This window comes from Camelus bactrianus, chromosome 10, assembly GCF_048773025.1.
Source record: "Camelus bactrianus isolate YW-2024 breed Bactrian camel chromosome 10, ASM4877302v1, whole genome shotgun sequence".
In the NCBI taxonomy this organism is placed as follows: Eukaryota; Metazoa; Chordata; class Mammalia; order Artiodactyla; family Camelidae; genus Camelus; species Camelus bactrianus.
Genome location: NC_133548.1, coordinates 6,896,907 through 6,910,602, shown reverse-complemented (window position 1 = coordinate 6,910,602; position 13,696 = coordinate 6,896,907). Strand labels below are relative to the sequence as shown.

The window sequence follows — 13,696 nt, the reverse complement described above, 5'->3', positions numbered from 1 at the left end:
CTTTATGCTTTACGCAGGCGCTCTCTCGGTCCCGGGCAGTGCGAACAGGAAGGGGTGGGGCCAGGCGGGTTGCGCTCGCAGAAAGCTAGTGTGCGGGAGCAGTTCAAGATGGCAGCTACCATATTCCGGGCTGTGCTACGGGGCTCGAGAACCGGCGTCCTGCCGGACAGCGGGCTACGGCGGCTGGTGAGAGCGCTGAGCCTGGAGCTGAGGGCAGAGGGCTGGGTGTGACCTCAGTGTTATTTCTTGTTACCGTAAAAGCCGCGTCCCTTACTTAGGGGGCGCTTTTCTGGAGCTCAGATTCAAGATTTGAGAGGGAAAGTGGGAGGGCCTGGAGCGGGCCTGGGACTGTGAGGCTTGGAATATGATTGGAGGACAACCCAGGTTGGACAGAAATGGGAGGGGTGCACATCGAATCTCGCTGCCTAGGTTTTTGAAGGGGTGATCTTTTCAGATGGTTGCGGGGGGGCGGGGGGCCCCAGATCATTGGCGACACTTCTGGGAACCTAGCGTTCATGATAGACAGGCCACTTTATCTTTCTTCTCATTCTTGTTCTAACTCTGAGACCTATCAGGAGTCTAGGGTGTTAGTTGGGAGAAGAATGGGAGGTCAGACTGCGGAATGTGACCTTAGGTAGATTGCTTATTAATTAATCTTTCTTGGATGTAAAAAGGAGGGGGGGTGATAAAATACCTAACTTGTCGAATTGTTAGAATTAAATAAAGCAATACCTGTAAGCACTCACTACAGTTCCTGGTGGTGTCTATATGAGGCTGAAACGTTCCAGGTAAGGGAAGGTCACATCTGATGACTGTGAGTGGGAAATTATCACTATTGCTGAAAGTGCCTAATCCAGAACTAGCATATTTCAGTAGAAACTTTAAAATACTGAAAAATGCCATATTGGTCAGACTTAGAGTTACTCAGATTTTCAGATGTATACTCATACTTCTCATTTGAGTCCCACAGAAATCCTAAGACAGGCAGGCCCTTCTGAATTCTGAACTTCTTTTTCATTCCCACCTGTACTTGGCACTCTGGCAAAGTGAAGTCTGGTGCCTGCCTCCGGCCTTTTACTTATGCCGTTCTCTTTCCCTGTAATGTTTCCTTTTTCTACTTAAAATTCTGCCTGTTCTAAGGTGGGTGGGCTGATGAAGAGATGGGGGCGTTTTTTGTTTCTGTTTCTTGCCTTAGAGCCAGACCCAGGAACCTCCTGATTATCGCAGCTTTGTGGAGTCTGTGGATGAATACCATTTTGTGGAGCGCCTGTTACCCCCCACCAGCATCCCACAGCCCCCAAAGCATGAACATTATCCCACTCCTAGTGGCTGGCAGCCACCCAGAGGTGAGCTGGGTGATGGAAATGGCTTGAAGGCTGCAGGGAAACATCCCCCTCCCTAGTAGTCTGCCCTTTTTGAGACTCTCAACTCCTCAGTGGGTTCAGGACTTGTGTTGAGATTTCTCAGAACTAGCATATGTCTTATGTTCAAGGAAAGGTCCAGGAATGGAGCCCTGTTTTACTAGGACCCATCCATCTACACTATTGGGATGAGGTCTTCCCATGTGGGAAAAGTGAAGCATAGAGAAAAGACCCAAGCACTTGGAACTGCCTCATCCCTGCCCCCGGAGCCATAATTGATAACACTGCTTGGGAGTTTGGTAGTTCTGGGTCCAAATTTGACTTTGCTATCCATTTGCCAGTAAGATTGAATTAGTCACTTAGCTTCTCCCAAACTCAGTTCCAGTAAAATGGAGATACTCTGCTCAGCACATACAGCACATTGTGTAGAGCCCAGCCCATGGTAGGTATTCAGTGCTTACAAATCCCCATCCCTTTGCGCTAGAGATTGATTTTAGCTTCCCTGACCCAGTGGAGAGGAGCAAGGATTGGCCCCAGAGGTGGATACAAAGATCCAGGGAGGCAAAGCCCTGACTTCATTTCTTCTTGAGCACTGAGCACCTTCTGGTGCCAAGCCCTATGCTGGGTCTTGGGGTACCAGGGTAAACAAGCTGGTCCTGGCTCTAAATTTAGGGGAAGAGCAGGTCTCCTAATCTGAAGTCTGGGGTGGCTTTGCCATTTGGGTGGACTGACCTCTACACACCTGGACTGAGGTGAGTGAGACAAATCTAAGGAACATGGGACTTAACACCTTCACTCCTTGTCACAGACCTCCCACCCAACTTGCCCTACTTTGTGCGGCGCTCTCGGATGCATAACATCCCTGTCTACAAGGACATCACGCATGGCAACCGTCAGATGACTGTAATCCGGAAGGTGGAGGGGGACATTTGGGTAAGAGGGTGGGTAGTTCAGGGTCCAGTTCTGACCCTATCAGGGCTGAAAGGGTGGGAGCCCTCTAGAGGGGAAGGTCTGACCAGGCCTGATTGTCATCTTTCCTTAGGCCCTGCAGAAGGATGTGGAAGATTTCCTGAGCCCACTTCTGGGGAAGACACCTGTCACCCAGGTCAATGAGGTGACAGGTACCCTTCGGGTCAAGGGCTACTTTGATCAGCAGCTCAAAGCCTGGCTCCTGGAAAAGGGCTTCTGAAGCCCAGCTGAACATCTTGCAAGACAGCATTCCCCTCAGACTGGAGTCCTGGGGATCTCAAGAGGAGGGAGGTGGGTGTTGGAGCAACTAGGACAGGGGGTGCAGAGACCGGGGCTGAGGGCTTTGGAGCCGGCCTTGCTTGCATAAAGGAGGAAATGTGACTGCATAGATGCCAGCACTGGGAGAGGGCTGTCTAACCCAGGGGACCCACCAGGCACAGCCAAGCTAGTGGGGGGCATTAATTGCTGCACCACCACCACCACCACATGCACACTTTGGTGTAGTCCTGCCTTCCTTTCATTGGAGCTCCTTAGACTCAGCATTTCAATTTTAGAGGCTGTTGACTGCTCCTCTGGTGGAAGCAATAGCCGAACCCAGTTTATGGGAGGGTAGCAGAGGGCAGACCTGTTGGGCACATTCCTTCATTGGCCCTCAGACCCTCACTGCTGCAAAAATCCCTGAACCCTTGCTCTAGGTCAGACCTTGCTTGGTAGAGGCTACAGCAAACACAAGATGACTCAGACGTGGGTCCTGCATGTCTTCAGTTCCAAGTGCAGTGCTGGGCATGGCAGCCCCTGGGCTTGTTGCTTCTACCCATGGAGAGGTTGAAAGGCCAGTCATCTCTATTCCATTCCAGACTGGAGTGGGGCCTGACTGGGTTTCCAGCTCCAGGAAGCTAAGTGATTAGCTTTAGCTGGCCTGCCCACAAGAGGGTGCTTGAGAGCTAGCAGCCCAGCACAGGGCCATCCTTCCCAGCTTGCTGACCTAGTATCAAGGCTGGACAGGGTGGTTGCAGGCAGGAAGAAATGTCCTTTTGTCTGTGCCATCCCATTCCACCCCAGCCTAGGAACCGTCATACTTGCCCCATCCTTGGAGTCTCAAGGGCCAAAGGCCTGAGTTCCCATCCTACCTTAGCATCAAACTGGCTAGAAGGGGGTTCAGAGCCTGACTCCCCTAAGCAGGGTACTTAATCTTTCTGGGGTTCAGTTTCTTAATATGTAAAATGGGTGTATCTTCCTAATACCATAATATTCAAGTGTCCCCAAGGACAGTGCTGGCTTGTATAAATAAACCCTCACTCCTGGAGATTCCAGGCCACTCTCAAGTTTACAGCCTGAGTCAGGAAAAGGAGCTGGCACACTGATTCTACCACACCAGTTTCACCGGTCATTAATGCAAGTTTTTATTTGGCTGTATATACAATTTAAGCTATTAAAATTTGTACAATATTTACAAATTAAATAATCGTCTCAAAACTGTCTCCAGCAACTCCTGTAACACAAAACCAAGGGAGAAAAGACGGGCAGGCAAGGCCTCAGCTCCTGTGGTCCCTACCTGGCCCAGAGCCTTTTCTAAACTGGAAAGGCCAGGAGTTCGGCACTGCTGCTCCCTGTTTCTGGGGTCAAGCATTCAAATTCAAAATTTAAGCCAAAAGACAATAGCAAGGAATTCTTCTAAACTCAAGAAAAGTTCTGTAAGTTAAGAAGTGGCCTTCTGTAGGTGCCAGGGCTTGCAATGGTTCAGCAGCAGACACACGAGCCCTCAGCCTGGAGTGCGGCTGCACAGTGGCTGCTGGGCAAGACCAGGGACAATCTCACCTCCGACAAACTGCAGGGAGAGAAGGGCCTGGGGTGGAGGGGCAGAGCAGGGCCCCTTGGTGCTGCCCACCTGCTCCTCCGCCCCCGGGCACTCCTTTCCCTGAGTTGTGTGGTTACCAGTAAGACATGGAAATGCCACAGGGCACAAGGGGCACAGCCACCACCACAAAGGGCAACTGGGGACTATAAGGTAAGAGAAAGACATTGGTTTTGGTGGGTGGGCCAGGAAGCAAATTCCTAGCCTACCTCCAGCCCCTTGAGTCCACAGTTGGGAACAGGAGCTAATACTGTTCGGCACTGCAGCGTGACTCCACACACAAGCAGGGCTCAGAGGGGCACCCATTCTCCCAAAAAGTAGGGGGTCAGAAAGCTTCTCAGAGGCTGCCCCTTTCTGCCTTCATGGCCCCAGCAGAACATAGGGCTGAAGGGTTGGAGAAGGCGGCTGGAACTGACCCAAGATCCCCATGGCTGCCCAGGACTGTAAGGGCTGGAGTCAGCTGGGGCCTCAGGCCTCTTTCCACTTGGTCTAGGGGGTGCCACCTCCTCTGTCTCAGAGCTGGGGGTTACTACTCCCTGGTGCAGACTTAGGGAGCTGGCACTTGGTGGCAGGACGTGTTCCAGCAAGGGCTGCTCAAGAGAGTGAGGGCAGGAGCCAGGACTGGGGCAGTGTCAGTGGGCAACAGGGGACTCCAGCTTTTGTAGGCGACGGCGACGGAGCTCTGCTGCATCAGGCTCCCCGTCCTCAGGCAGCTCCTCAGTGCCCACTGACTCAGGAGCTGAGAACAGAAAGGTCCAGAAGTGGAACCTGGAAAAGTCCCCTGCCATACCCCACTGCAGGGTGACCGCAACTACCTGGAGGCTTTTCAGGTTCAGGGGCTGGTGGGGAGGCTCCTGGGGACGGGGTGGTGGCCTCAGAGTTGGGGATGCTGGTGGACGAGGCAGCAGTGGCAGCTGTAGGGGCAGTCTCCTCAGTGGGGTTGGCTGAGGTGGCAGGCCTGGGGGGCCTAGGAAGAGAAGGGACAAGAGGAGGGCCTTGGCATCCTGGCATGACTGGACAGACTCTGCCCTTGGTGAGCCTTGCAGGATGGAGTACAGCACTGTTGTGCCTCTGCAGCCCCAGTGACCAGCAGACAAATAAACACATGTATGAATACTTGTTATCTATAGATGGATTGTAAACCACTTACAGGCAGGGCCTGTTGGCCTTGTTCACCATTACACTGTAGAGTCTCCACTGTGAGATGCCAGGCACCTTACAGGGTATCAACTCAGCTAAGACAGTCCACTGAATAAAACACAAAGCACACAAGTCTCAGACTCAAGCTCCCCTCCAAGCCTGTGCTGTGACTGCTGGGTGCCAGGCACTTTGCACACGTCACCTATGAACAGGAATTAGTACTCTATTCAAATAAGGTAGTGAAGGTCACAAAGCAAGTGAGTGATGGGGCCAGGACTTGAACTCGGATCAGGCTGGCTCTAAGTGACTTTACTTGCTATCTTACTAGATCGGGGCAGTGATTCCCAAAGTGTCATCCTGTGTCAGAGGGTGCACGAGATAAAGTACTGAGAACTACGAGTCATTTGACTTCAGAAAAACATAAAGGAAAAAGATTCAAAGTCAGCTCTCTAATAAACACCACTCCTCCTTAGGTGCAGATTGCCCTTCTGCAGTGGGAGAATAAAAAAGCACAGGAACACTGACACCTTGGCTGTACCTACAGATAGGATGCCTGGATCAACAGATGTCATAGGGTGGCAGAAGAGAAAAAGGCCAAGAACCACTGCCAGGGGCCTTCTCTTGGCAGCTCCACACCCCCATTGCCCACCCTAGGCCCCTGTGCAGACGTACCCCAGGGAGGCAAGCACGGTGAGGTACTGGTTGATCTGCAGCATAGCGGCATCCAGCAGCGTGTGGATGTTGCGCAGGCTCTGTAGGCGAGCCTCCAGGTGCTGCCGCTCATGGCCTTCCAGAGCCCGCAGCTCCTCCGGGGTCAGCCCAGCAAAGCCGGCAGGAGGCACAGGCATTGGGGGGAAGGCTGGAGAGAGGGAGAGGCTCAGCCTGGGTTGCCTGGGCCTGACACCCCCCACCTCCCAAAAGAACCTCGAGAGTGGCCCAGCTTACCAAAGGGTGGAGGCAGGGGCATGCCCATCCAGGGAGGAGGGAAGGGGAAGCCTGGGGCGGGGCCGGCTTCAGGGGTGGAGGCAGAGCCAGGTGCCGGGGTAGAGGCAGCAGAAGCAGCTGTGGTTGTGGCTGCTCCACTGGGCCGAGAAAGGGCTGCTGAAGAGCAAGAACAGGAAGTCAGTAAGTGTTGAGAGGCCTCTGCTTCCATCCCTCCCACCCCCTGGGGCCGGCACAATACCCAAAAGGCTCACCTGTGCTGGTGGACGGAGGGGCCACTGCCTCTCCTGAGCTGGGGGGAGGTGGAACAGGAGGAAAGGGGCCCATGGGGGGCCACAGCGGGAACATGCCTGGAGGAAAGGGAGGCAGGAGGCCCTGGGGGACTGCAGAGGGAGGACAGGGGGTGGTGAGAAAAGGTCCAAACTGAGTTAGATCCAAATCATAGGCAAGGGACTAGTTGATGGGGCTCGGGCCTCTCCTCCCGCAGGCCCTCTCTGAGCTCAGCACTCACCACACATGACTGCAATCATCTGTCTCTTCCTGTGACATCCCCCACCCACCCCCGGCAGATTGAGCTTCTAGAAGGCAGGGACTCTGATTCACCTCAGTATTTCCCATACCCAGCCCAGGGCAAGTACTCAACAGTGTTGTGCTGGATGGCCAAATGAGGGGGCCACTCACAGTTGGGGGGCTGGGGCAGGAGTGGTGGGGGGTGGGGAGCCTGTGGTGGCCCCTGATCTGCAGGTTCAGGGGGCGGTGGTGACTGGGTTGGCAGCGATGCCCGGAGGACGTCCATACGGCAGGTGGGGCAGGTCTGCTGCCGCTGGAACCAGGAGCGCAGGCAGCTGGGGGCCAAGACCAGGCAATGCTTAGCAGGTCTGCCTTCCAGAGCCTCTCCTCTGACATGCAGGCTCCTCAGGGCATCTCCCACCTGGTATGGAAAATGTGGTTGCAGGGCAGTCTCTTGGCACCAGTCACCATCTCTTCTCGGCAGATGATGCAGACGTTGTCCATTGCCTGGAGTTCCTCTGGGGTGGCATCTGGATACCTGGTTAGGACAGGCCGAGGACACGTCGAGACCAGAGCTGAAGGCAGGGCACTGGGGCAGAGCCTGGGAGAGCAGCTAGGACAGGCCCACTTACAGTGTGTTCATGTTGCGGATGGCTCGGCGAGACATAATGGCGTCTGTCACAGCTTTCTTGAACTGCCTGAAAGGACAGTTTCAGTAGAAGCAGGGAGAGGTAGGGGAGGAGTCAGAGGTGTGGCAGGGCAGGACTAGGCTCACCTCATGGCCAGGTACATAGGCCGGATGGCAAAGAGAGGGAAAGTGTGCACCTTGATCATGATGGTCATGAAAGCCATGTACAGCAGAACCTTGATGAAGCCTGTGGGGCAGGGGATGCAGAAAGCAGCAAGTCATAGGACCTGGTAGGACCTGGGGCTGGGGACACTGGTCCAGGTCAGGAGAGGCCCAGGCTCCTCTCACCTGTAAAGAGCTCCGTGTAGAGCATGTACACGGCCTTATTGTCCCAAGGATTCTCACTCTGGAGGTCCACGGAGTGCAGCACGTACTTGATGAAAATGGTGAGCACCATAGTCATCAGGATGGCGTACTGGAGGGAGGGGGTGGGATGGGAGGACATGAGAACGCAGCCCGCTTGCTCCAGCCACACTCTGCTGTCCCCAGGCCTGTGCACAGCAGAGTGCAGTGGTACAAGCACAGGCTGGGACACAGCCCAGGTACTGCTAGGTTTTTCACTCACTAGCTGGTGTGACGTTCAGCCACACACTGACCTCTCTGAACCTCAGTTTGCTTGTCAGAATTAACTGTTCCTTTATAACAGTGTTGCTTTGATGATTTTAAAAGAGATATAGGTCAAGTGCTCAGCCCAGGGCCTGGCACACAGTAAGCACTCAACAAACGTGAGCTGTTGCCAATGAACACGTTCTTTCTCTGCCAGGGACACACCTCCCCAGCTGTCCATCAAGCTAATTCCTTCTGTCCATCAATAGCCATCTCCTCTGGCAGCAACTTCCAGGAAGCCTTCCCTGAGGTCAGGGCCCCTCCTCCACACACGCTTCTTTCTATGCCTGCCTACTGTCCTAGCAGTGAGTGTGTAGAGGGCAGGGGCTGGGGCTGACTGATGGCTGCTCCTTGGTGGCCCACATGGGGCTGGCCACAGAGCAGGTACTCGGTAAAGGTTTGCTGAGTTATTCAAGGCACATGCAGTGCCACCTCAGGCTTGTCCTCCCAACCTCCCAAGCCAATTTTACCTCAAAGCCAAACACCAGCTGCACAGAGGCCCCACGGGTCAGGATGCTGTGATAGGCATGGCTGACGAAGAGGAAGTCCAGGATACCCAGGAGGAACATAAGGGCTGTGGGGACCCCCCCAAATGGGAGGTTGGTGGGGGTCAGCCCAGGGCCTGACAGCCACTTCCTGCTCTAAGGCAGCTCCCACCCTCAAGCCCACCATGGCCCCAGCCATCTAGTCAGGTGGGCACACTCCATTGAACCCGGCCCCCTGGGAACTCCAGTTCTGCCTAGGGGCGGCCCAAGCTCCAGGTGAGGAGGCAAAGAGCTAAGGGGCCAGGCAGTTGAGAAGCCCTGGCGTGGAACAGGGCAGAGACGATGCAAATTAACTTCCTAAATTATCTTTCCTGTACAGCTGCGGGCTGAGGGGCAGCCTGTGCTCTACGGTACAGGTCCATGGTTAGTGACTTTTCAGGTTCCAGTCCTTCAAGGTGCCTCTTCTCCCTCCAGCTCCCTCCTTTCCACTCCCATGGGTCTCACTCACAGACAATGCGGCAGTGAAAGAGCCAAGAGATATTGGGGCTGCGTTCCATCTGAGGTAGAGCAGAGAGGGAGCCCATCAGGAAGGCTGGGGATCACCCCTTATCCCCAACCCAGCCTTCACCCCACAAGCCAGCCCACTAGCCATTCCGGCCACTCCATGTGCTCCAGAGAACCCTGACCCAACTCACAAAGTCCACACGATCCTCAGCCAGCCAGTGAAAACATTTGAGGAAGAGGAGGAGAGTGAAGAGCGCAACAAAGCGGGGGCTGAAGTCGTCCCGAAAGACCGTGAAGGCCAGACAAGTCTCAGTGACAGCATACCAGGAACGTTCCAGAAGATGCTGGCATGGGGGGCAAGGAACGATGTGGAACTCAGACGTTCTGCTTGCCCAGCTTCCTACCCCTCACCTTTGGGGCCAGGAACATCTTACCTCCATCTCTGCTGCCCTCAGCTGCCCAAAGAACACCTTGCCCATCACCTTGCCCAAGAGGAAGACAAGGACGAAAGCCTGGATGTACAGGACCTAGGAGTAAGGAGAGGCTATGGTCTGAGGTCGCTTTCTGCTTTGCTCTGCCTGGGGCTCATCATTCAGGAACCTCTCCACATCCCCATCACAATTTACTCAGGTAAGACTGGCAGCTACCTCACTTTTCTCCTACTTACCTGACCTCTAGCCCCACCCCTGTCTCAAGCAGACTCCTCCTTCCCTCCCAGGGAGTTCCTCCCTCCCTGAGCCCTGAACTCACTGCCATGCTGGGGCTAGACTTGGTCAAGTACACCACAGTGGGGTAGAACTGGTGCTTGAGGTAGTAGGCATGAGCCACCACAGCCCCGGTCAGCGCCAGGCTGGCCGCCATCATCACGGCGGTGCGGAACATTGCCCTGGCCTGGGGACCTGCATGAGGAAAGGAAAGAACTGTGTGATGCCCATACTGTGCAAACAGCACAGCGCCTGAAACGCAGTGTTAATAAACGGAAAGAAAAGCAAACCTCACTTCATCCTCACCATCACCGCATCAAGAATAGCATATGCTCCCCATTTTACAAATAAGACCGAGACTCAAAGGGGTTAAGTGATCACACTGACGCAAAGCTTGGAGCCTGGGTCAGTCTGGTTTCAAATCTAGGGCTCTTTCCACGCGGCCTGCCAAACCGCCGCCTCTAGGGAAGAATGAGGAAAGGCAGCAGTGTGGGAGGAGGAGGGAACTGCTCCCACTGACCCTAAAGTGATGTGACGGAGTGGGATGCAAACGCAGAAATCTCCAGAAGCGGGAACGTGCTGCCTGGACTGGGAGAAGCTAAGGCGCTGGGGGGCGCAGCCGGGCAGGCGACAGCGCCGGTGACAGCTCTCCCAGGGTGGGCAGCTCCGACGCGCGCCCCGCGGGAGAGGGCGGGGAACGTCAACCTGGAACCCTGGCACCCGTCAACCCCCGGGGCAGTGTCAACTAGGGACACCGGACAAACGGCCGACCACCCAGGATGCAGGAGCGGGTCGGAGAGGGACCCGGGTCGCCCCCGAGGCTACGCACTTAAAAGCGCCAGGAGCTGCGAGCGTCGCAGGCGGGGCCCAGCCTGTAGAAGAGCGGCCGCGCGGGCGCCTGTCTATCGCCAGCTGACAGGCCAAAAGCGGGCAGCGGGGCTAAGGGGGCACGCCGACCCTGGAGACCTCAAGGGAAAAGGTCCAAGTCCTGACTCCAACCGCAATCCGGGCCCGACCCCGGCCCACTCACCAGGAGCCCAGCGCCGCTAGCCCGCTCAATCCCCGCGATTGCGGAGGCGGCTCCGGTTAACAACACTCCCCACCCCCTGCGAACCGGAACTTCGGGGGTGAGACACCTCACTTCCGGCGGAGGCGGGGCTGTGGGTCCTACCAAGTGCACCCTTCCCTTGCCAGCACAGCGCGCTCTCTGTGGTGCCGGGAGCGGTAGTTCCACCACCCATCTGGGGTTCGTGCCCACGGCTAGAGCAACAGATGCGAGAGGTCTGAGCGGACGACAGCTACCCCGAGAGGATTACAGTCCCCCTACTTGTTAGTCACAGATGGTATCGTCTTCGCCGCGGCGTGGACTCAACCTAGCTGAGACATCCCGCTCCCAAAGTGGCTGGTAGGTGGGGCTTCGTGCGGGCCGTACCATTTGGAGGGGGGAGTATGCAAGGGACGGACTTACAGACATAAGAGAAATAAAATGTGTTAGAAATTCATTACAAGGGGTTTCACAACAGTTCGACAAATAAGATGCTTTCTAAGAGAACTGGATTTACAAAAGGAAATTTTGTCTCCTTGATCACCCCTAAATAGTGTGGGAGTGAGTTGGGTCCCCGTGGCTGCTACTGATTGGTAGAAATAGAGTTACGCGGACCAATAAGAAAAAGAAAGGAAATTTGCTGGCCTATAGGAAGAGAATAACAGGTGAGCGGTTGCTAGGGGCGGAAAGTAGCGTTGCCTAGGATCTAACCCACGTGCCAGAGAGTAGGGAAGGCTCAATCTGTGGGTGGATGCTTAGAGTCAGCCCCGGGGAACGTTTGCTGCGCAGCGAAAGGGAGGTGTGCCTGGGACTGAGAAGACAGACCTTTAATTCTGGCTAATCTTGGGATAAGAGTGTTTTATGCAAAGGAATTGAGTTCAACGCCACTTGTCCGCACCCCTCCGCAAGCCTACAGCTTTGCTGTCTTTGTATCATTAAGTCTTGGGCCGGAGCTTGGGCTGTGCTGCTTCAGTCTGTGTCTCGCTTGCAGCCAACCCGTTCATTGACAGGATGGAGTTAATGCACCCACTTTGTGCCTTTCGTTTTCCTCCGTCATCTCATTTAATCATCAGTCATTGAAATGTATGAGCTAGGCGATACTATACTAATTTTATACGTGGGGCGGTTGAAGTTCAGAGATTTAACAAGTCCTGGGATTGGCATTGGGTCTGTCTGACTCTAAATTCCCGTACTGTTAGCCTCAGCCACCCTTACCACCACCTGTTGACCTGAACTGGCAGGACCAGTTTAGCTTGTAATCTGTCACTAAGTTGGCTCTCCTATAAGGCCATCTATGACTTTCTAGTGACTACATCCAGTGGCCAGCTTTCACTTCTTGCCTGACTCAACTTCTTCTTAAAAGTCTCCTCCCTGATCTTCTGTGATCTCACATGCCTCTGCTTTTTCCCCTAGCCATGCACCTGCCCCCTTCCTCTGCCCTTCCTTTTATTTAAATGTGTTGTCCACATTGTTCCCTTCTGAACGCTTTTCTTGAATGGTGCTCTCTGCTCCTATGGTTTCAATACTCCCACTCAGTTGTTGATGACTCCCATGTCAGGTCTTCAGCTGGGATCTCTCCTGCTTTTTAAAACAATTCAGTGTCCCTAGTCCTCCGCTCCAACCCTAGTCCAGAAACCTGGGCATCACACTCACCTTCTCCCTCTCCATCTGCCCCCACATCCAAACTGGTAATTAAGTCATTTATTCAATTGTCTACAAATATGTATCCCATGACACCTGTTCTAGTAATTTAGAATGTCAGTGAACAAAGCAAAGGTCTTTTTGCCTTTGTGGTGACAATAAACAGTATACACAACATAAGTGCATTATCTAGTATGTTAGAAGGTACTAAGTGCTGTAGGGGAAAAGTAGAACAGAACAAAGGGGACCAAGAGTGTGGTGGGGTGCTCGAAGCAGTTTGCAGTATCAACAAGAAAGTGACATTTGACCAAACAACTGAAGGAGGTGAGGGCATGAGACAAGTGGATGTCTGGGTAAAGAGTTGGAGCTAGGTAAGGGTGAACTGGTCTTGGTTTGTTGGAGGAGGTCAGTGTGGCTGGAATAGAAATAGCAAAAGAGTGAGTAGTAGGAAAGATGGTTTTGGCCATTACAGGGACTTTGACTTTTACTCAGTGACATGAGGAGTCATTGGAGGGTGCTGAGTAGAGGCTCCAGCTCCTGTGTTATAGGATGTAGTGGGGCAGGGGGCAAGGATGGGAGCAGGGGGCTTAGTTAGGAAGCTGTTGCAGTACATTGGGTAAGATATAAAGTTCTATTTAGTCTACATCCTGAATGTCTCTAGGATTCATTCTTTCTTGTCCATCTTCATCTCCTGGTCCTAGTTCAGACCATCATCATCATCTCATGCCTAGGCAAATGCAACAGTCACCTAACTTAATTTAAAATCTGACATAAAAAATTTTAATATACTACTTACATAGCATCAAAAATACCAAATGTTTAATGACAAAATTTAATTTAGAAATATGCAAGACCTGTAAACTGAAAAGTACAAAACATTGCCAAGAGAAATTAAAATTCTAAATGGAGAGATATAGTGTGTCTGTGGATCAGAACACCTAATACTTTTATGTTGCCAGTAAAATAGAGAAGATTAACAAAGTTCAAAGCTGGTTCTTTAAATAAGCTAACAGGCAAATTTCTAGCAAGACTGATCAAAAACATGAAGTTAAGGCAAAAATAAACAATATAATTAATGAAAAAGGGAGATACTAAGGGTGTAGTGGTTGTGATTTTATGGCAATAGATTTGAAAACTTAGATGGAATGAATTTCCTAGAAAACAAAATACATGTTAAAACTGACGCAACACTAAATAGAAAACATGAATAGACCAATAAATATTTTTAAGATGACCCAGCGGTTAA

At 53.1% G+C, this 13,696-nt stretch overlaps 3 protein-coding genes across 13 annotated transcripts in view; 2 read left to right on the top strand and 1 right to left on the bottom strand.

The window, feature by feature from the left end:
- Window positions 1-27: 27 nt before the first annotated feature.
- On the top strand, window positions 28-3,806 carry MRPL49 (mitochondrial ribosomal protein L49). The gene is made up of 4 exons (XM_010957118.3): window positions 28-186; window positions 1,196-1,346; window positions 2,170-2,294; window positions 2,404-3,806. The coding sequence occupies exons 1-4, from the start codon at window positions 109-111 to the stop codon at window positions 2,548-2,550; spliced, it is 501 nt and encodes a 166-aa protein (XP_010955420.1). The 5' UTR covers window positions 28-108; the 3' UTR covers window positions 2,551-3,806.
- On the bottom strand, window positions 3,709-11,164 carry SYVN1 (synoviolin 1). Of its 5 annotated transcripts, none has more exons than XM_074371769.1 (16): window positions 11,092-11,164; window positions 9,811-9,959; window positions 9,495-9,587; window positions 9,252-9,404; window positions 9,065-9,113; window positions 8,542-8,645; window positions 7,754-7,880; window positions 7,553-7,652; window positions 7,410-7,475; window positions 7,199-7,315; window positions 6,949-7,112; window positions 6,522-6,650; window positions 6,271-6,426; window positions 5,998-6,184; window positions 5,001-5,152; window positions 3,709-4,924 (listed from the first exon to the last, which is right to left on the bottom strand). In XM_074371769.1, the coding sequence occupies exons 2-16, from the start codon at window positions 9,940-9,942 to the stop codon at window positions 4,818-4,820; spliced, it is 1,836 nt and encodes a 611-aa protein (XP_074227870.1). In that variant the 5' UTR covers window positions 9,943-9,959; window positions 11,092-11,164; the 3' UTR covers window positions 3,709-4,817. The 5 variants fall into 5 exon arrangements, with proteins under 5 accessions (XP_074227870.1, XP_074227867.1, XP_045374136.2 ...); XM_074371766.1 differs by lacking the exon at window positions 11,092-11,164 and adding an exon at window positions 10,936-10,959 and having other exon boundaries at window positions 6,271-6,423; XM_045518180.2 differs by lacking the exon at window positions 11,092-11,164 and adding an exon at window positions 10,936-10,958.
- The window catches only part of SPDYC (speedy/RINGO cell cycle regulator family member C), a 35,495-nt gene continuing 31,350 nt past the window's right edge, over window positions 9,552-13,696 (top strand). For 6 of the 7 annotated variants that reach the window (XM_010957119.3, XM_074371773.1, XM_074371777.1 and 3 more), the window contains exon 1: window positions 10,924-11,169. The gene's annotated coding sequence lies outside the window, so the exon portion shown is untranslated. Of the gene's footprint in view, window positions 9,691-10,923; window positions 11,170-13,696 lie in introns of those variants that run through there. The other variant, XM_074371775.1, reaches the window with a different exon arrangement.